The sequence below is a fragment of the Leguminivora glycinivorella genome, chromosome 23 (assembly GCF_023078275.1).
Source record: "Leguminivora glycinivorella isolate SPB_JAAS2020 chromosome 23, LegGlyc_1.1, whole genome shotgun sequence".
Taxonomy (NCBI): Eukaryota; Metazoa; Arthropoda; class Insecta; order Lepidoptera; family Tortricidae; genus Leguminivora; species Leguminivora glycinivorella.
Window position 1 is genome coordinate 5,518,393 of NC_062993.1, and position 22,729 is coordinate 5,541,121.

A 22,729-nucleotide genomic window follows, 5' to 3' on the forward strand; every position below is an offset into this window, starting at 1 on the left:
CTTCTTAGGAAAGTCTTGTAATGAACTTTGACTACATTTAGGTTTCAGGGTCTGATGATGGAGCCGGAAGATATGAACTGGAACTACATGATGGAACATCGTATCATAGCTGTTTTTGGGCTTCTTAGAAAAGTCTTGTAATGAACTTTGACTACGATTAGGTTTCAAGGTCTAATGATGGAGCCGGAAGATATGAACTGGAACTACATGATGGAACATAGTATCATAGCTGTTTTTGGGCTTCTTAGAAAAGTCTTGTAATGAACTTTGACTACGATTAGGTTTCAAGGTCTGATGATGGAGCCGGAAGATATGAACTGGAACTACATGATGGAACATCGTATCATAGCTGTTTTTGGGCTTCTTAGAAAAGCCTTGTAATGAACTATGACTACGATTAGGTTTCAAGGCCTGATGATGGTGCCGGAAGATATGAACAGAAAAAGGGTTAGGGGGGGGGGGGGGGGGGGGCTCGGGGGGGGAAGCATGAAAGAAAGATCAACGTTGTATTTAAAATAAGTTGGGTTAAGGTTTTCTTGTGATCCTTAAGAGTAAAGAAAAGGGGGCTCGGGGGCGAAGCCCCCCGCATGAAAGAAAGATCAACGTAGTATTTAGAATAAGTTGGGTTAGCGTTTTCTTGTGACCTTTAAGAGCAAACAAAGGGGGCTTGGGGGCGAAGCCCCCGCATGAAAGAAACATCAACGTAGTATTTAAGATAAGTTGGGTTAGCGTTTTCTTGTGACCTTTAAGAGCAAACAAAGGGGGCTCGGGGGGCGAAGCCCCCGCATAAAAGAAAGATTAACGTAGTATTTAAAATAAGTTGGGTTAGCGTTTTCTTGTGACCTTTAAGAGCAAACAAAGGGGGGCTCGGGGGGCGAAGCCCCCCGCATGAAAGAAAGATCAACGTTGTATTTAAAATAAGTTGGGTTAGGGTTTTCTTGTGACCTTTCAGAGCAAACAAAGGGGGGCTCGGGGGTCAAGCCCCCGCATGAAAGAAAGATCAACGTAGTATTTAGAATAAGTTGGGTTAGCGTTTTCTTGTGACCTTTAAGAGCAAACAAAGGGGGGCTCGGGGGCGAAGTCCCCCGCATGAAAGAAAGATCAACGTAGTATTTAAGATAAGTTGGGTTAGCGTTTTCTTGTGACCTTTAAGAGCAAACAAAGGGGGGCTCGGGGGCGAAGCCCCCGCATAAAAGAAAGATAAACGTTGTATTTAAAATAAGTTGGGTTAGGTTTTCTTGTTACCCTTAAGAGTAACGAAAAGGGGGCTCGGGGGCGAAGCCCCCGCATAAAAGAAAGATTAACGTAGTATTTAAAATAAGTTGGGTTAGCGTTTTCTTGTGACCTTTCAGAGCAAACAAAGGGGGGCTCGGGGGCGAAGCCCCCGCATGAAAGAAAGAACAACGTAGTATTTAGAATAAGTTGGGTTAAGGTTTTCTTGTGATCCTTAAGAGTAAAGAAAAGGGGGCTCGGGGGCGAAGCCCCCGCATGAAAGAAAGATCAACGTAGTATTTAGAATAAGTTGGGTTAGCGTTTTCTTGTGACCTTTAAGAGCAAACAAAGGGGGGGCTCGGGGGGCGAAGCCCCCCGCATGAAAGAAAGATCAACGTAGTATTTAAAATAAGTTGGGTTAGCGTTTTCTTGTGACCTTTAAGAGCAAACAAAGGGGGCTCGGGGGCGAAGCCCGGGCATGAAAGAAAGATCAACGTTGTATTTAAAATAAGTTGGGTTAGGGTTTTCTTGTGACCCTTAAGAGCAAACGAAAAGGGGGGCTCGGGGGCGAAGCCCCCGCATAAAAGAAAGATTAACGTAGTATTTAAAATAAGTTGGGTTAGCGTTTTCTTGTGACCTTTAAGAGCAAACAAAGGGGGGCTCGGGGGCGAAGCCGGGCATAAAAGAAAGATAAACGTTGTATTTAAAATAAGTTGGGTTAGGGTTTTCCTGTTACCCTTAAGAGTAACGAAAAGGGGGCTCGGGGGCGAAGCCCCCGCATAAAAGAAAGATTAACGTAGTATTTAAAATAAGTTGGGTTAGCGTTTTCTTGTGACCTTTCAGAGCAAACAAAGGGGGGCTCGGGGGCGAAGCCCCCGCATGAAAGAAAGAACAACGTAGTATTTAGAATAAGTTGGGTTAGCGTTTTCTTGTGACCTTTAAGAGCAAACAAAGGGGGCTCGGGGGGAAGCCCCCGCATGAAAGAAAGATCAACGTTGTATTTAAAATAAGTTGGTTCAGGTTTTCTTGTGACCTTTCAGAGCAAACAAAGGGGGCTCGGGGGCCAAGCCCCCGCATGAAAGAAAGATCAACGTAGTATTTAAGATAAGTTGGGTTAGCGTTTTCTTGTGACCTTTAAGAGCAAACAAAGGGGGTTCGGGGGCGAAGTCCCCCGCATGAAAGAAAGATCAACGTAGTATTTAAGATAAGTTGGGTTAGCGTTTTCTTGTGACCTTTAAGAGCAAACAAAGGGGGGCTCGGGGGCGAAGCCGAAGGCATAAAAGAAAGATAAACGTAGTATTTAAAATAAGTTGGGTTAGCGTTTTCTTGTGACCTTTCAGAGCAAACAAAGGGGGCTCGGGGGCGAAGCCCCCGCATGAAAGAAAGAACAACGTAGTATTTAGAATAAGTTGGGTTAAGGTTTTCTTGTGATCCTTAAGGGTAAAGAAAAAGGGGGCTCGGGGGCGAAGCCCCCGCATAAAAGAAAGATAAACGTTGTATTTAAAATAAGTTGGGTTAGGGTTTTCTTGTTACCCTTAAGAGTAACGAAAAGGGGGCTCGGGGGCGAAGCCCCCGCATAAAAGAAAGATTAACGTAGTTTTTAAAATAAGTTGGGTTAGCGTTTTCTTGTGACCTTTAAGAGCAAACAAAGGGGGGCTCGGGGGCGAAGCCCCCGCATAAAAGAAAGATCAACGTAGTATTTAAAATAAGTTGGGTTAGCGTTTTCTTGTGACCTTTAAGAGCAAACAAAGGGGGCTCGGGGGCGAAGCCCCCGCATGAAAGAAAGATCAACGTTGTATTTAAAATAAGTTGGGTTAGCGTTTTCTTGTGACCTTTCAGAGCAAACAAAGGGGGCTCGGGGGCGAAGCCCCCGCATGAAAGAAAGATCAACGTAGTATTTAGAATAAGTTGGGTTAGCGTTTTCTTGTGACCTTTAAGAGCAAACAAAGGGGGCTCGGGGGCGAAGCCCCCGCATAAAAGAAAGATCAACGTTGTATTTAAAATAAGTTGGGTTAGCGTTTTCTTGTGACCTTTAAGAGCAAACAAAGGGGGGCTCGGGGGCGAAGCCCCCGCATAAAAGAAAGATCAACGTAGTATTTAAAATAAGTTGGGTTAGCGTTTTCTTGTGACCTTTCAGAGCAAACAAAGGGGGGGGCTCGGGGCGAAGCCCCCGCATGAAAGAAAGATCAACGTAGTATTTAGAATAAGTTGGGTTAGCGTTTTCTTGTGACCTTTAAGAGCAAACAAAGGGGGCTCGGGGGCGAAGCCCCCGCATGAAAGAAAGATCAACGTAGTATTTAAGATAAGTTGGGTTAGCGTTTTCTTGTGACCTTTAAGAGCAAACAAAGGGGGCTCGGGGGCGAAGCCTCCGCATAAAAGAAAGATCAACGTTGTATTTAAAATAAGTTGGGTAATGGTTTTCCTGTGACCCTTAAGAGCAAATAAAGGGGGCTCGGCAAAAAAGAAATACTTAAATTTTGTTTGAATTAGTTGAAATGTGACAATATTTTCTAATCGAGTCAAACAAAATCCCACTAGCTGAGAGCTTCAAAACAATGTATGGCGAAAGTATGTCTCTCTAATGTCTTCAAAAAGTCCGCGATGGCACATGTCTATATTGTCTATCTTTTACGGATAACTTACTAGGTATAAACATTTTTATGATAATACCGTAATAAGAAGGTAGCCGCTAGTTATTATTAAGTAGCAATTAGCAATAAGTACACGTTAAGCCACAAATGGCATGTAAAATCCGCCTACTTGAAATAAATTTATGTATAAATGTTAAAAGTATTTCATTATTAATGACTAAAAAGTATAAAATAAATTAATAGTTTAAAAAACACTATAAAACACGCTTTTATAAATGCACGTAAAAGCCAAAAATAAATTATGGATCGTTCAAGTTGTCTCTATTTGTGAGCTGAAGTTTAAAAACTATGTGCTTTTAATTATAATATTTGATTGTAAAAGCGTGGGGCGCTGGAACAGGAAAGACTTTCTTGTAAACAAATACTAATCCGAACTTCCTGGCGAATGAAGTTGCATAAGAACATAACGTTTACATATGCCGCCTAAGGGTTACCAAAGAGAACCAAAGATATCTCGTCCACGAACAAGAACTCTGCATCCTGTCACTGTAGACACTTTCCCCATTTGTACTTTGATTACCGGAAAAAAGCGGCGTTCTAAGTGTCGGTGACTGTCGACTCTCCTCGCTACTAGCGCATATTTTGTCTGAGTTCGACAAACTGGTACCTACTTTGAACACTGACTTTTAATTGATTTGACTGTTTAATGTAGAACCTACTAGTGATGCTGCAACTCCAGTTAGCGCGTCAATCTGTGTAACCTCCTTCCCGTAACATAGCATAATTTGATTTATCAGCAAGTTATACAAAAAGTCTTTCCTGTTCCAGCGCCCCACGCTTTTACAATCAAATATTATAATTAAAAGCACATAGTTTTTAAACTTCAGCTCACAAATAGAGACAACTTGAACGATCCATAATTTATTTTTGGCTTTTACGTGCATTTATAAAAGCGTGTTTTATAGTGTTTTTTAAACTATTAATTTATTTTTAAAGAAACTATTGTCGGTTTATACAAAAAGTTTACAACAACCTGTATTACGGGTTTACAAGCACGAATAAAAGCGTGAATAAATAAAAAATAAGTAATACATAAAATATGAATACAATCACGCCTGTACATAAAGGGGTAGGGTCAATTCAGTGCCACTCTTGGCAAATAAGGGGTTGAAAGAGCTGGCACGAATGGAACGAATAATATATGCCTGAATAAATAAATAAATATTATAGGACATTCCTACACAGATTGGCTGAGTCTCACGGTAAGCTCATAGAGGCTTGTGTTGCAGATACTCCGACAACGATATAATATACAAATACTTATATGCATAGAAAATATCCATGACTCAGGAACAAATATCTGTGCTCATCACACAAATAAATGCGCTTACCGGGATTCGAACCCAAGACCGCGGCTCAGCAGGCAGTGTCAGTACCGACTGAGCCAAACCGGTCGTACTTCAATAGTATTTCTTGACTGTTACGACTGTCTATAGATACAGGCCCCGTAGCCGAATGGCATTTCTGCGATGCGAAACGCCGAAGAAATGTAGTCTGGCTCTGTCACGCCAATACGCAAGAGCGATAGAGATAGATAGCTACGAAAGAGATATCGTGAGCGTTTGTGCATTCGGCTACGCACGCTGGTTACTTCCTAAGAGCACTGATCCATCAGTTTCAATCCAACATTCGTTCCAACGAATACGTGAATAAAAAACCCCCGACTGCGACATAGTTATGTTATGTTATGTTATGTTATGTTATGTTATGTTATGTTATGTTATGTTTAATTTTGCTGTTTAATATTTTATTTTGTGTTACTTGTTGTAATGTTTATTTAAAATTCACGGTGCTTTAGTTTTATTTACTGTCATACTGTGTAATTTTCTTTGTGTAAATAAATAAATAAAAATAGTGGACCGATTTTCATCAAACACGGCTAAGAACACTCCCGACTAACTCAGCTTTCAGACAAAAAAAACTAAACCTAAATCGGTTCATCCGTTCGGGAGCTACGATGCCACAGACAGACACACACAGACAGACAGACAGACAGACAAACAGACAGAAAGACAGACAGACGGACAGACAGACAGACAGACACGTCAAACTTATAGCACCCCTTCGTTTTTGACATACACGTGCGAAAAGGAAATTTTTCCGCACTTGTATTTTTACGCACTTGTATCGTAATGTACTATTATACCATGCACGAAATAAAGCATCAGATAATTATAAGAAAAACATGAACAGAAGTTATCTTTTAATTCAATTTCTATTTTATAAGTCCGGTAGAAATATATAAAATAACTGAGTTGACCGTGACGTCACTCAATTCGATTTCATATAAATTCCATATTAGCAAGTCGTTCAAATTCGTTTTGACAGTTCTTAAAAAGAAGCTGAATTTGACTAGGATGCAAGTAGCCTACTGCGTGACAATGATTGTTTTCCGAAATTGACAATGTTTACCAATTTTCATTCAATTCAAGTTTTCCAAGATATAAACAGAAAATAATATTTATTTAAATTCAATATTATAATTTTGACATGAAAGCTAGGTGTATCACAACTTGGATTAAGAATTGAACCACGAGCGTAGCAAATGGTTCGAGAAGTAGGCTTTTGAGTATTGAGAATGCTTTTTGCCAGTAATTGTGCCATTTAGTGCCATGGACAGCTGACTTGAGTAAAATGACTATGTAGTTAACATGACGAGCGATCTTCGAAAATTTTACGTGAGTTAGGTATAGAGTTTTACAAAAAATGTGTGTACTTATTTTAAACGGCGTGCCTACGCCAAATCTTGGGATTAGTTGTCCAAGCGGACCCCAGGCTCCCATGAGCCGTGGCAAATACCGGGATAACGCAAGGAGGGTTATGATGATATTAAATATTTAGAAATTTTCTAAAAGGTCGGCAATACGGAAGTAACACCTCTGTAGTTGCAAGCATTCATAGGTTACGGTGGCCGGTTACCATCATGCGGGAATGGTAATTTTTTTCCTGTTTTCTTAAATTACATACTTGAAAATTACTTAAAATATTTTCTGGGGCCTACGATTAAATTTTCTTAATTTTTTTTTTTTTAAATAAAACATCTTACATAGAAACTTAAATGTAAATACAATGTCCCCCAAAACTGTTTACACAGTTTGACTGTGGGATCTGGGTGAGTCTAAAGGTACATAATTTTATGTCCGTCTTTGGGTCACAGGTTAACATATGTGTGCCAAATTTCAAGTTAATCGGTTCAGTCGTTTTGGAGAAAATTGGCTGGGACAGACGGACAGACAGACGCACGAGTGATTCTATAAGGGTTCCGTTTTTCCTTTTTGAGGGAACCCTAAACATGGTCATTGCTCTCTCTCTTCTCTCGCTAAATATAAAAGTAACTTCCGAATATTATTTCACAATCCTGATTTATTTTCGATCATTCAAGTCACTGAATAGTTAAATGGTAACGTCGGCCATGATTGGTTTGGATATCCAGGTCAATGGGTTTTTGACACCTAACAGCCCGATTCAAATTCATGATGACATATCATCGAAAATTGTATCTAGATAACGATATGAACGAAGATCTTACTGAGCGATTTCATGTGATCTGCCTAACCTTTTTGAGTACACTGCCGTGAGTATGCGCATCTGGGCATTTGAGGAAACCGGACTTAATTCCAATAAGGTCTAGTTTACCCTTCGGGTTGGAATGTCAGATGGCAGTCGCTTTCGTAAAAACTAGTGCCTATGCCAAATCTTGGGATGAGTTGTCAAAGCGGACCCCAGGCTTCCATGAACCGTGACAAATCAAGAGTGAACAGGCATCTTCTGGGCGAGCTCACTCCATCGTAGGCCACGTCTTTGCCGTTGGCTAGTCTGTGGCCAAGACCAAGAGTATGGCCATTTATAATAATAAAAAAAAATGCCAGGATAACGCAAGGAGGATGATGATGAGTGTATTTCGACTCAAAGACTGTACACCTTTTTTTTCAACAGATTCAAAAACCAACCCAGCCTGGCAGTACGAGACCCGTCGCCTGCTACGTTTCACCGCTGCCTCCCTTAACATCGGCAATGATGAGTTCCGACCTTACCTGCCTAAACATTTGTGGCAGTGGCATCTTTGTCACATGTAAGTTAAGATAATTCATCTTGAAAGTCAGCTGCCGCTTTGGTCAATAGAATTGAAGCATTCCATCTACTGACATTACTAGAATCACCGTCTGCTATACAGAGTGGGGCCTGTAACAAAGGCGAAGAATTGAACTGTAGGCTATTCTCCTTATACTGATCAACATTTGTTCAGTGACTTTTAAAAATTATGAAGTCTTTAAATTTTTAATTTTTCATACTAAATAAATATTAGCTTCAATGTACGCCATTATTGTTGTCATTGACGTTGTCTGTCACACTTTAGACTTAACAGAATTCGCAATATATTATCTCTTAGAAAAAACTTTCAAGGGTGATAAAAATCAAAATACAAGTTATTGTTAAAAGTCGCCGAACAAATGTTGATCAGTATAAGGAGAATAGCCTAGAGTTCAATTCTTCGCCTTTGTTACAGGCCCCACTCTGTATATTCATCGAAGCTTCTCTTAACGCTCCTCGTGAAAGTCAGCTGCAACTCTGATGGCCATCTATAAATTCCGGCCCTACCTGCCTAAACATTTGAGGCAGTGGCATCTTTGCCACATGTAAATTTCGTGAAAGTCAGTTTCGACTCTAGTGGGCAACGATAAGTTCCGGCAATTATCTTTTGGCGATTATAACCCTAACGCCGTGTCTTGCGTCGACCGTCGCCGTCGCGTCTCATCGCATCGTCTACTTCCATAACGATAAGGTTTGATTTCGTATGCGTCGCACCGCCGTCGCGCGACCATCGCGCGACCGTCGCCCACGCAAGCCACGGCGTAAAGGACCATTAAGTATTATAATACACAATAAACCCAATATCTGAAACCGAAGATGTCATTAAATAAAATTGGCATAATATATTACTTACTAAAGTCAAACCCATATATTTACCAAAATTAGTTTTCTTTTATCCAGTAACATGATATTTTTTCAGTATTTTATTTCAGCTTCTTTTTGATGAAAACGCATGAATTCACTTTTTCTCTAAATGTAATTTACTGTCATTCACCGCTCTGCACTGAGTCTGTCATTAAATTAGTTCGGTACTTTCGGGTAATTGAATTAGAAATATTTGGGCATAATCACGAAAAGAATCATACATTTTTTTTAAGGTAGGTAAATGTTTTGTTTTACCTACTCAGAATCATGAGCCCTTTCGATCTACGACAAAAAACGGGAGACAAAAAAATGGTCCCAAAATGTTCTATTATTTTGCATACTTTCCATTTTGTAACCGCTGTACTAAGTGTTTGAAAAATGGTAACGAAGTGAAAAAAATAAATTTGGGACGCTTTTTTCCGCCTACTAACTAGGATCGAAAAGGCTCGTGATTCTGAGTACGAAAGTTTTAGAAAAAATGTTTTTGAATCTTTTCTCGCGAAAATGCCCAATTATAGATTATTTGATTCGTTTGTTGTTGAAAAACTCAATTAACTAAATGTAGGTATTTTGTATTGTGCTGGGGTTTTAAATTTATTTGATGTTTTATGTGCCCACTTTTCTATGTATAAATTTCAATTAGTCTGAGCGATGCTAATGAGCGACAGCCTAAAAGTAAACATATTTTGCAAAATAAATCAAAACTTTTATACCTTCATATTTGTCAACAAGGATAATTCTTTCAATGATTAATATTTAGGTGATTTAATTATTTCACGTTAAAGTCACTCCTCTAAAGTGCGAATGAAAATTTTCTAGCTAAAAAAAAAAAAAAAAATATTGGGGACATCTTAGACAGATCAACTTAGCCCCAAACTAAGCAAAGCTTGTACTATGGGTGCTAAGCGATGATATAAATACTTAAATAGATAAATACATACCTACATAGGAAACATCCATGATTCAGGAACAAATATCTGTGCTCATCACACAAATAAATGCCCTTACCGGGATTCGAACCTGGGACCGCAGCTTAGCAGGCAGGGTCACTACCGACTGAACCAGATCGTCAAACCTACTACCTACATATTTTTGAAATTACCTCAAATCACCTAACAGTCATACGATTATCATAAACGCAGACAAAAGGGATTCTTTTAAAAATGCGAGTATCAAAGGAACGAGGATAGACTTGGGACAAGATAACAACGCCATCTTGTAATTCAAAAAGATCTGAATTCGGCATAATCTGCGTTCGCAGTCATTCGTCTCAAAGCTGATTTTTAGGGTTCCGTAGTCAACTAGGAACCCTTATAGTTTCGCCATGTCTGTCTGTCTGTCCGTCCGTCCGTCCGTCCGTCCGTCCGTCCGTCCGTCCGTCCGTCCGTCCGTCCGTCCGTCCGTCCGTCCGTCCGCGGATAATCTCAGTAACCGCGTAAGCACTAAAAAGCTGAAATTTGGTACCAATATGTATATCAATCGGGTCCATATTGGCTCATATAAAATTATTTGTTATAAAATTATTGTTTATAATACCGATTTGTGCTCCGAATGATCACTTCTCATAATTTTACTTATCATAATTTTGTTTCATTATTATCAGTAGTACTACTATCACTGTTCATAATAATCATTTAGCCGAAAAATTTTAATCATAAATTCTATACAAATATTTAATAACATTCATAATTTTGTGTTTAAGAAAATCATTCATCATAAAATTATTTAAAAAGTGTTGGGGAAGTTCTATGAAAAATTTACATTAAAAAGTCGTTTCTGGTTTGCTCACGGTCAACCTAACACGCTCCTCCTCGCTACGCTCGTCGTCGCACCTAACTGGACTGACACATGTGATTTCTGTTCTGTTAACAATAATATAACCATAAATTATATTACTCGCAATCGTTATGATTAATAAGTATATAAACATTAACATTAGTATAAAATGTATTTATGATGAATGACATTATGAACATAAGTCATTCGAAGTTACGATAGTTATTAACATAAAATTGTTATAAATAATGATCGTTATAATGTAAAATTGTATGAGAAACATTTTCGGACTACCAATAATCTATATACCAATTTTATATGAACTTTGGCGCACCCATATCAATCACGCCAACAAAGTGCAAAAATAAAAAATGGAAAAAAATGTTTTATTAGGGTACCCCCCTACATGTAAAGTGGGGGCTGATATTTTTTTTCATTCCAACCCCAACGTGTGATATATTGTTGGATAGGTATTTAAAAATGAATAAGGGTTTATTAAGATCGTTTTTTGATAATATTAATATTTTCGGAAATAATCGCTCCTAAAGGAAAAAAAAAGTGCGTCCCCCCTCTAACTTTTGAACCATATGTTTAAAAAATATGAAAAAAATCACAAAAGTAGAACTTTATAAAGACTTTCTAGGAAAATTATTTTGAACTTGATAGGTTCAGTAGTTTTTGAGAAAAATACGAAAAACTACGGAACCCTACACTGAGCGCGGCCCGACACGCTCTTGGCCGGTTTTTACCATAAAGGTATAAAAATAAGTCGGCCTTGACATAAATGCTTCCTATTTGGTTAACTTTTTTGAATACGGCTTCTTTTGTATGAGAAGGAATGAAAGACACATTCACAGTTAAATCCAGCTTATAAAAAATATTTCACGACCCATATACGCATAGAAAAATGTACACGGTCTTTGTATTATTGTGTTCTCATTTCTTCGATAGATTTTTCGTATGAAATAATAAGCTTTGTAGGATTCATCACTCGTTTCAAATTTCATCTTTTCGACGGTTATATCGTAATGTTCTACTTCATATCTCTAGGCACTACCACAGTATGGAGGTTTTCGCGACGTTCGACGTCCTCAACGCGACTGGACACAGAGTGGCAGAGGGCCATAAGGCCTCCTTCTGTTTAGAAGATAACACCTGCTTACCCGGAGTAGACAAGAATTATTCTTGCAAGAATTATGGGGACCAAGGTGAGCTTATTAATGAAATACTTTATTTTCTAGTAAATTTAAAAAGTGCCCTGTTTACCTTTTAATAAATAACAGTAGCTTATTTGACGCCGTATCATGGCCGTGTTTTTATCAGTTGTCATATATCATCAGCAGTTCTCGAAAAGTTTGTACAAAAATTAAGGAAAAAGTTCAATTTGTTTTTATTATTCCTATTTTGTTACCAAGATTTTTTTGATGAATTGAGATTTTAGTAAGTTTTATTTCGTCATTAAGGTTCTCTAGTATGTATGTTTTCTTAATTATAACAATTATCCTGTATATATCTTACGAAAGTCGACTTATATTACTAAATTTAGGTAACAAAATAGGATCAATTAAAATTTGTTGACGTAGCTATGTACAAAGTATTCGGGAACTGCTCACATCTTTGTTAGAACGTGAAAAATGATGGATAGCCGTCCATCTTAGCCCTAGAGAGAATGATTCATTCTCGTTCATTCTTCGTTTACATGTGTACGGCACGCATACATACCGCGCGGCGTACGTACCGGTTTGTTAGAAGATTTACTACTGTGACTTACTTAGGTTCATTATTTAATCAGGTAATACATTTGGATTCGACTGTCTATGTCGTTCCTCGCTGATTCGTAGCAAAGAGACAAAATAATAAATTACACTGACTGCCAAGTAATAAATTAAGCTGACAGGAATACACGAACTACTGTGGGTAAGCTGATTACAAAAAGAATAAAAAATAATGCCATTCATTTTAAAAGTGTTACATGAGTACAGTGAAATTTAGGTAGCTAAAATATCGTCCGTACAAATTTTAAATTGATGCCGGCGTTTAAATGATGATTTTGAATCGTAAGTGTTAATTCATTGATGGATTTAATTTAGTTTTTTCTCATGTTGGTGAGGTGAAGACTTTGTGTTTCGGCGAAAAAGATTGTTTAAGCTACGTGATCTTAAGTGATTCCATTAGAATTTTTCGCTTGGTAATAACAACTTTTCCCCTTAGTAGATATAACAAATACTTAACTATTTATTAAGCTATTTATATATATTTTCAGCCAATTTAGTCCATAGGTACACATATTCACAAATAAAGAAAATTACAACGAAAACTTAGGTAAGATATCAAATTAAATAATTATGTTTATTTCCCACTTGATTATTTATAATGCAGTACTTGTGTATTTTATATTTTCAAACTTATTGCAGAAGTTGAAGGACAGTAGTGTTGAGCCAAGTCTCATTCCACATTTTATGGCTACCCGAATGCCATGTTATTTGGCTTGCGAAACAGAAACTTTGTATGTATATTTATTTGTACAGACTTTACTTTTTTAAACCTCAATTTCTATTCAGTTTCTACTTATAATAATATCAACTATGAATATACATGTTGCAATACATTCTGAAAATTTCTGTAAGTACAGTCGACTACAAAGAGATGTAGGTATCCACTTTTTCACCTTATTGCATTGTAATACATCTGGATACATCTCTTTGTAGTCAACTGTACTTACATTACTGGAAATTTTAATGGAAAATGTCTGCAAGTTACCATTGAGGATATTCTCGTTAAGAGTTTGTCTGAAGGAACCGTTTTAATATTATGAAACCTTTGCAAAACGAAAGGCATTACGTGCAAAGTTTAATTACAACATGTTAATTTAAAACTATTGAAACTCCGTTCTAGTAGGAAGGTGAGAGTAAGTATTTTAAGGACTCTTAACATTTCCTCGTATTCTATATAAATAAATGCAAGTGTACTGACTGACTGCATGACTGATTGATCAACTCAAAAACGAATCTACAAAAGCTAGAAAGTACTTACCTACGATTTGTATGAAGATCAAATTTTATTTTGAATTGGGAACTTGAAACTTGTGGAAATAATTATAGTTTAGTATAACAAGAATAGTGGTTTCGAGATTTTTGAAAATTCACCCCTTAAAGGGGGTTAAAAAGGGGAGGAATTTTTATTTAAATCAACGAAATTGAGTCTGCGTACAATGTTGGTTAGTAAATAAGTAAAAAAATCTGCGTTTTTTAAAATATACGCCCTAAATGGGTTAAAAGGGTTGTATTGGGATAAAATTGTATATTAAATTGTATATTATATTTAAATTTACTCTACATCAATTCATCCATATCGGTAAAATAAAGTAAATTATGTTAAAGTACCTAAATTTCATCTTCGCGAACGAAGTCGTGAGCAAGAACTTGTTTTCTTTCATAGGAAGTAGAACTATTTTATTTTAGAAGATAGTAAGGAACTCGAGAGGTTGATATCAGCATAATCTAACAAGCATTCTCGATTTTATGACGTCGCTTGCAAAATATATCTCACACCCCACGTTGGCATCGCGCCAGGAAAGCAATTTGAGACGGTATAGGTCTAATATATCGCCTATAAAATGCTAGATTTCGCCGGCGGGGATGAAATTGTCGTAGATGGTATGTTTGTGGTTTTATGCTTTAATTATGTTAAGTAGTGATGGCATAATTTGTTCAGGAACTAGAGAAGGCGTTTTGCACGATGGCTGGTGTCTATTTTGGCGTGCTATTGTTGAAAATCAGATTACAATATGCGTAAAATGGTAGTTTAGGAACTTGAGACGGTCTAGGCAGACCTCGGACACTGGCAATAATATATGAAATAGGTGTGTTCCTAGCACACAGTCTAAGCTCGTGTAGGTGAATGCGTACAGCTTGTATGAGTGAGATATGACAGGTCGACTGTTCGCGTTATTGACAGGCGGTAACTGTGAGGTAACCGAGAGCGGGTGGGCGGCACTTTCAGCGGGGAGCAGGAATGGCCGTACTGTACGATAGGACTCTTTATTATACTGTGGTTAAGTATTAGTAACGGCATAATTATTTTGGCGTGTTATTGGTGAAATTCAGATCACAAATATGCGTAAAATGGTAGTTTAGCAACTTGAGATGGTCTAGTTCTAATATATCGCCTAAGATTTTGCTGGAGATTAAGAGGTTAAATATTAAATTGTAAATGGTCTGGTCTGTTTGTGATTTTATTATTTAATTATAATAACTATTTCCTTATTAGGCGGTGGTGGGATGATTGGATATGACGTCTGATTTTCAATCAAGGTCAGGGGTTTATATCCTGGTACCAATGAGTTTTATGAAACTTATGTACAAAATATCATAATTTTATATTTACCGATAGATTTTCGGCGAAGGAAAACATTGTGAGGAAACCTGCTTAGGCGTCATCCATATATTACGTCACAGTGTAATGTCGGAAGGGGGGGCTGTAATGGGGTCATACTAAATGTGACAATCCCTGTTAAAGGGATACAAAAAAGCGTGACATAGGGGGGAGGGGTCCAAAAACCTGAAATTTGGTGTGACGTAATATGTGGATGATCCCTTACATATGTGCACAAATTCAAAGGTGTATTGTGAAGTAGCAAGAAAAACCTCATGTTACCTTAGTTTAAAATATTCAAGGGATAAAACAGTGTGAATTCAACGAACCCTTATCGTTGTGTTAAGTATTTATTTGAATCTATTATAAATATTGGAATACGATATTTAGTCTAGACACGTATCCAATATATACCTAGAATTCCTCACAGACATCGCAGAATTACTGTATTCCCAGCAGGCACTACCAATTCTCATTATATGAGTTCATAACTTAGACCATAGATAACTGGAGAAGTCTTTCAGTAATATATTATGTACGTCTTAGTCAAAAATGGTAAATAGATACATATGAGAATTTTGACGTATCATCGATGAAATGGCTTACAAACTTCCTTACAATATTTTATTCCACTTACAATAGCGGACCATCAAGCTGTCAAGAATTTTATTTTAGAAGAAAGTTATGAGAAAATTTATTTAAATTGTTGTTTCTGTTTTCTGTAGTTGTGTATGTTTTTAGTTATCACGAATAAATGATTGATTGATTGATTGAAGAGTGTCAAGAGAGCGTTTGGTGTGCATGCGTGCTTGCATCAGACACTTATGCATTATGTCTATCTTTTCCGGATAAATTACTATAACCATTTTTCGATTTTATCCCCGTGCTTGCCCGTGTGGTGACGGGTTAAGAATTTCACCACCCCCTTTCTTCCAGTGGGTGTGGTAGAAGTCGACTGTGATATATGGGTTAAATTGTGGCGTAGGCGAAAGGCTGGCAACCTGTCACTGCAACGTCACAATTTCGTTTTCTTTTAACCCCTTTTTGCCAAGAGTGGCACTGAAACTTGGGTAGTTCATTGTGCTCTGTCTACCCGTTCATGGGATACAGGCGTGATTGTATGTAATATGTATGTATGTATGTATACTTAGCCGGGGCGGGCCGCTAGTTTTTTAATTTTTTTATGGGATAAGAGGCAAACGAGCAGACAGGTCGCCTGATGGTAAGCGATCAGTACCACCCATAGATACTCGAAACACCAGAAGTGTTGCCGGCCTTTAAGATGGGTGTAAGCTCTTTTCTTTAAGGTTTGAAGGTCGTATCGTATAAATGTAAAGTATGCCTATTCCAGTAGTTATATGCTCTAAGGTTCATAACTAATTACAAGCACGCGTTCCATTATAGGTGCATGAATTGAATTCGTTCGATTATTGGTTGCGATGAACTTTTATATTGGGCGGTGTTTTTGGCTTCAGTTTATTTTGCGTATAAATATGAGAATCATTTTATTCATATAAATGAGTCTTGATATAGTTTCTTTGAATGTTATGTTAGGGCCTATTTACATGGCGCTTAAAATTACGTGCGGGTTTCATTAAATTTGACTTGATTTTAAAAATTATATGTATGTTAGTATTTTTCGCTTCGTTCACGTTAAGTTTGAAAATTGCGGAATGCTCCATAAAAACGTACACCCCCAATTTTAGGGAAGTGGGATATTAGAAAAAGTCAAACAGTAGCATATACGAGTATCACTCTTCATCTCGTCTAGTATCTTCGCTTAAAAAATTCACACCAATTCGTCGCTCCGTTTTGCCATGACCGACGGACAAACAAACAGAAACACACCCTTTCCCAGTTGTAATATTAGAATGGGTAGTCGCTTTAGTTTACCCACCCACAATAGCCAGTTTGAACTGCCGATTTCAGATTACCAATTCAATTGTTATATACAAACGAATCCTTTGTCAGTGTTACCGAGATGCATCTTATAGAGGTACTGGAACTGATTGCAATTGCAACCGATGGCTATGACGTATGTATAAGGGCCGGTTGCATCAAACCGTCTGTCACCGTTAAAGCGTTTGTTAAATTTTATTGTATGGGAAGTTCCTTAGTCATCTGCTGCGTGACGATGTGTCTGTCAAATGTGGTTGATGCAACCGGCCCTAAGTGTGTCAACCTTAAACAAGATGTAATTCATTAGCATAGCTGGGCATTAACTCGTTAATCCGTTAATCGTTAATTAACGAAGTTAACATTTTGGTTAACGGATTAACTTTTAAGTTAACTTTAAAAAATGTTAACGGATTCGTTAACTTCCGTTAAATTTCTTCGAGTCCGTTAATCGTTAATCCAGTTCCGCACGCGCCGAGTAAAACTTGCTCTGACCGCTACTGTAAAAGCCCTGCTGCTGCTGTAAGCTACGGCGAAACCTAGGATTTTCCCGAAAATTCACAGTCTACAATGTAGACTCTACATATCAATTGGTGCCTTTGGATCACTTGTTCGAGACCTGCTAAAGTTTATTAGTCCTACTGCACCCATCATTAACTGCGAAACAGAATGTAAATCATCAGGCACGACGCATGGCACATAAATCGCGCAACCGATGCATCAAGCCAGAGTTCGGCGGGCCGCGCTATCTACCAAGTTACCGTGGATCACAACTTCGATTAGAGGTGTCTCAATCCGAGGAACCTACGCACCATGACTACGACCGCATGAATGACCCAATACCTTCGGGTCCAAGGTAAAACCTAGGACTTACCGAAACAACGTCGGTATAAGTCCAAAGAGAACAATATTTATTAACATTTCGCTTTTACCAATTGGTAGCTGGGATTTTTCAAGAGATTTTGGCGATCTTTGGTCTTTTACAGTAACATAATAAACTTACCCAAAAACTTAATAGTTGATAACTGATGCAACTAGCTAACAGTAAAATTATTTTTTATCACGATTAACGGATTATCGATTAACTTTAATTTCCGTTAAATTTGTTGAAATGTATCGTTTTAACGATTAACGAAGTTAACTTTTATAGTAACGGATTAGCGATTATCGAAGTTAACTATTTGATTAACGGTGCCCAGCTATGTTCATTAGTCAAGGTGAGAGGAAGTAGATTAGTATGGTATGGGCATGTAATGCGGAGGGATGAAAGCAATGTTACAAAATGGTCCAAGAGCTGGCAGGATTTTGGAGTAGGTCCTTGAGGCAACTTGGAAAGGTGCTCAGATGCTTCTCTGATCATAGCCAACATCAGGTCTGCAAGTCTGGCAGCTGGGGAGCGGGGCTTTATCGAGCTATGAATTTTTAAAGTTTTAATTTTTTGAGGCCCAAAAAAGGTGTTTGAGGCAACCTGAAATTATTAAAAAGTGAAAATAGAGTTCCTCAGAAGTAGCATAGTATTTATGCCAGATCATTTGGCCGGGTCCTTCACCGTGCCAGAACGGTACAAAGTGGTAAAAAAAAAATTCCAAAAAAGGTTCTTTAGGCAGTCTGTCATTTTTACCAGTGAAAGATGAGGGTCTAAATAGCCATGGAAAAATAATGCCATGACATGAGGTGGGGTCCGTACCCTGTCATTCGATCTTGAAAGTCAATTTTTTAGTTTTTCGTAAATAACTCGTAAACGGTGGCCCACAGCAAAAAAATATGTTAAACAGAAAATATCTACATAAAATTTCCTACAAGAAAGGTTATGTATGTTTTTTCGATAGGATCAATATATAAATGGATAATTTAGTAAGAAAGTTTTTTTTAAACGATTACATGCTCCGTTTTTCGTCAATACCTCGTAAACGGTGGCCCACAGCAAAAAATTATGTTAAACAGAAAATATCTACATAAAATTTCCTATAAGAAAGGTTATATAAGTTTTTTCGCTAGGATCAATTTTTTAGTTGGAAAGTATTTTTAAATAGATATTTGGGCCGTTTTTTGTTGATAACTCAAAAACGGTGGCTCACAGCCAAAAATAATGTTAGACAGAATTAATCTACATAATATTTCCTACAAGAAAGGTTCTATAAGACTTTTCGCTAGGATCAATATTTTAGTTGGAAAGTATTTTTAAATAGATTTCATGGGCAGTTTTTTGTTAATAACTCGAAATCGGTGGCTCACAGCCAAAAATAATGTTATACAGAATTAATCTACATAATATTTCCTACAAAAAAGGTTCTATAATATTTTTCGCTAGAATCAATATTTTAGTTGGAAAGTATTTTTGAATAGATTTCATGGGCCGTTTTTTGTTTATAACTCGAAATCGGTGGCTCACAGCCAAAACTAATGTTTCACAGAATTAATCTTCTTAATATTTCCTACAAGAAAGGTTCTATAATATTTTTCGCTAGGATCAATATTTTAGTTGGAAAGTATTTTTAAATAGATTTCATGGGCCGTTTTTTGTAAATACCTCGTAAACGGTGGCCCACAGCTAAATAAAATGTTCACGAGAATAAAATCTACATAAAATTTCCTGTAAGCAAGGTTCTATTCTATACGTTTTTTCGCTAGGATCAATATTTTTGTTGGAAAAAATTTTGAAATAGATTACATGGACCGCTTTTTGTTAATAACATCAAAAACGGTGCCCCATTACCGGAAATAATATTAAACAGAAATAATCTATGTAATATTTGCTACAAGAAACGTTATGTAAGATTTTTCGTTAGGATCAATATTTTAGTAGGACAGTATTTTAAATAGATTACACGAGCCGTTTTTTGCAAATAACTCGAAAACGGTGGTCCACAGCTAAATTAATCTTCAAACATAAAATTTGCTACAGTAAAAGTTTTGTACGTTTTTTCGCTAGGATCAATAATATTTAAATAGATTTATTTATTTATTTACACAAAGAAAATTACACAGTATGACAGTGTACAAAACTAAAGCACCGTGAATTTTAAATAAACATTACAACAAGTAACACAAAATTAAATATTAAATAAACAGCAAAATCAAAACATTACATACCATAACATAACTAATAAATAACAGATGAAGGCCTAGCATCCAATCACACACAAAACCTCATGCATTCGTCACGTATAAACGCCCATCTGCTCGCAAGAATATCAACATTAGTTGCCACGTCTAAAAACTCATTCACTATTTGCAGTGCACAAACTAGCGGTGACTTGCGGCAAAACACGGTTCGAGCGGCCGGCACCGCCAGGGGGTGCCTACATTCACGAAAAGCATATTTCGTCACAGGGGGAACAAATAGACGTACCAGCTGGGATACTAAAACCGGGCAATCTGACTCCCCCTTCAAAATACCACATGCAACAGACATCAGCACGACATTACGCCTAACTTCTAACGAGAAGAAACCCAACGTCCCCAAAAGGAATTTTGTTAGGTACAAGAATCGGTAATACCCGTACATTTTTTTATAAAAGAAACGCAAAAATGTTTTTTGGACCTTTTCGAGCAGCAGGATGTAGGGCGCTTCATGGGGATTCCAAACGGCTGAGGCTGTCTCAAGCTTACTTCTCACGAGGGCAGTATAAAGAAGCTTTATGTCAACAAACCCAAGCCTGCGGTAACAGTCTGCAGCAAGCATTGTCATGTGCTCATGAAAGTTAAGGTGGGAATCTAAAACAACCCCCAAGTCCTGTATCGATGTGACACGGGCGATGGGTTTCCACCCCAGGAGATACTGCCTACACAGGGGACTACGCGCTTTACAAAAAGTAATAACCGCACAGTTGTCAACATTGAACTGAAGTTTCAGAAGTTTGTTTACAAGACTCAATTCATAAACCCGATCAATATCACTTTGTAAAGATTGTAAGTCAGAATCTTCCTGGACCCTGTAAATTAGTTTCAGGTCGTCAGCATAGAGTAGGCATTGCGCATGCTTAGGCACCAAGGCCAGACCATAACACCAAAGCATCCGTGCTGCACATATTGCCGTCTATCACGTAGATAACTAGCAAAAAGGCAAAGCAGTTCAGGCGAGAAACCAATTCTGCATAATTTGCTTAAGAGTACGTCGTTATCTACGCGATCAAAGGCTTTTTTGAAATCAAAGTACAGCACGTCCACCTGCATCCCTCTATCTAAGTAGCGCGAAACGGAATCAACCAAGGTTAAGAGGCCTTATTCCTAAAGAAGAGCGTTTTTTGCAAAATGTAACATTTTTCATTCAAAACTATAAAGATACTTAAGTGATTATTAAAAAACTGATAATGTTCCTAAAAGAACATATCTTAAGCTAGTTAATCATAAGATAATATTTTAAAACATGTCTTTTTATACTTAAAACAGATCAGTTTCTTCGGAAGACGTTTTTAAATTTCGTAGTGGGATAACTCGTTTAGAATCGTGATTGTGCTGTTAAATATGTTATTTGGGGTATTAATTGTTCACAATCCTATTTGTTACATCCAGCACGGGAAGCATAAAAAAAATTCAGATTTTCAAATTTCGTTCCGATTGATTAAGTTTTAGAGGACGAAATAGTCGAGAGTGGCACCTCGATTGTTTTCTATAAACCTAGTTAATAAATAACAAGAGTATATTTAACAAATATTCCCTATTTGAAAGGGGGACATTTCCATTTTAGCATTTTTTCGAGTCGATGATAATGTAAGGTTTGATGGCTACTAGAAATGTCACGAACCAAGGGTAATTCATTAATGCAAATGAAAATTTGCTTCATTTTGTAAGACTAACATGGACACATCTATTTGTAGTTGACTGTACATTGCAGACCTTACGCGAGCATTTCTTTTTTTATTGACAACAAAAAAAATTTGATTGTTTTAGGAAATTTTAGGCCAATTGTACTCAGAAACACGAGTACTTTCAATCTCACTGGGAGACAAAAAGTGTCCCAGAATTTCCATACATTTTTGTTACTTTCTTTTGTTACCCCATACAACATGTACGGAAAATGGTAACAAAATAAGAAAAAATTGTATGGGATGATTTTTTTAACTACTAGGATTGAAAACTACTAATATACAATAAATGTTATTAATTAAATGTGTTAACACTAGTAAAATCGAAAATTCGTTACTGAAATATACTGTGATTAACCGTGTTACCCTTGTTAAGTCTGGTTAGCTTTAGTCTTAAATATTTTTTAGTCATTAGAATTGTTTCTTCAGCGTAGGAAAAGTAAATGTAATATGTAAATGGTAATGTTTGGACTGACTCCACGAGACAGGCCTAGCCTAGTGTGGTGGTCAAAGGTAAAATCTTTTGTAACACTTTTTGGCAAATAAACTATTTTTATTTTATTTATTTTAAAAAGCTAGTAATTCTGAGTAGATATAGCATTTTTTTTTTCAAAAATATCACACTTCATAAAAGTGGCAAAAAAAAGAAATGCTCACGCTATGGCTTGCGGGGGCGACGGTCGCGCGATTGTCGCGCGACGGAGATGCGACGCATACGAAATCAAACCTTATCGATATGGAAGTAGACGATGCGATGAGACGCGACGGCGACGGCCGCGCGACGGTCGCCCCTCGCAAAACGGTTTACATAGTCTGTGGCGCCCCTATTAATTTATACTCTTTTTTGCTAGACTATTAATGCGGTAAATGTCACCGGTTAAAACTTTGCCTCAAAAAGATTTCAAAAAAAGTTTAAGCGCGGAACTTTAAAAAAATATACCTATGTTTGCTCGGATTTATCAAATACCTATACTTTTCAAATTTCAAAATGAGTTCAGACAAAAGTGATGTGGATGTGGATTTAAACTGTAGTAACCTATAACTGCAGTAACCTTT

At 37.3% G+C, this 22,729-nt stretch overlaps 1 protein-coding gene across 1 annotated transcript in view; it reads left to right on the forward strand.

Annotated features, from left to right (window-relative positions):
* Positions 1-22,729, forward strand: part of LOC125238197 (lysyl oxidase homolog 2-like) — a 71,198-nt gene that overhangs the window by 42,092 nt on the left and 6,377 nt on the right. Inside the window, exons 7-8 of the mRNA XM_048145469.1 lie at positions 7,800-7,935; positions 11,646-11,803. Of these exons, the coding sequence (XP_048001426.1) occupies positions 7,800-7,935; positions 11,646-11,803 (294 nt within the window). The remainder of the gene's footprint in view (positions 1-7,799; positions 7,936-11,645; positions 11,804-22,729) is intronic.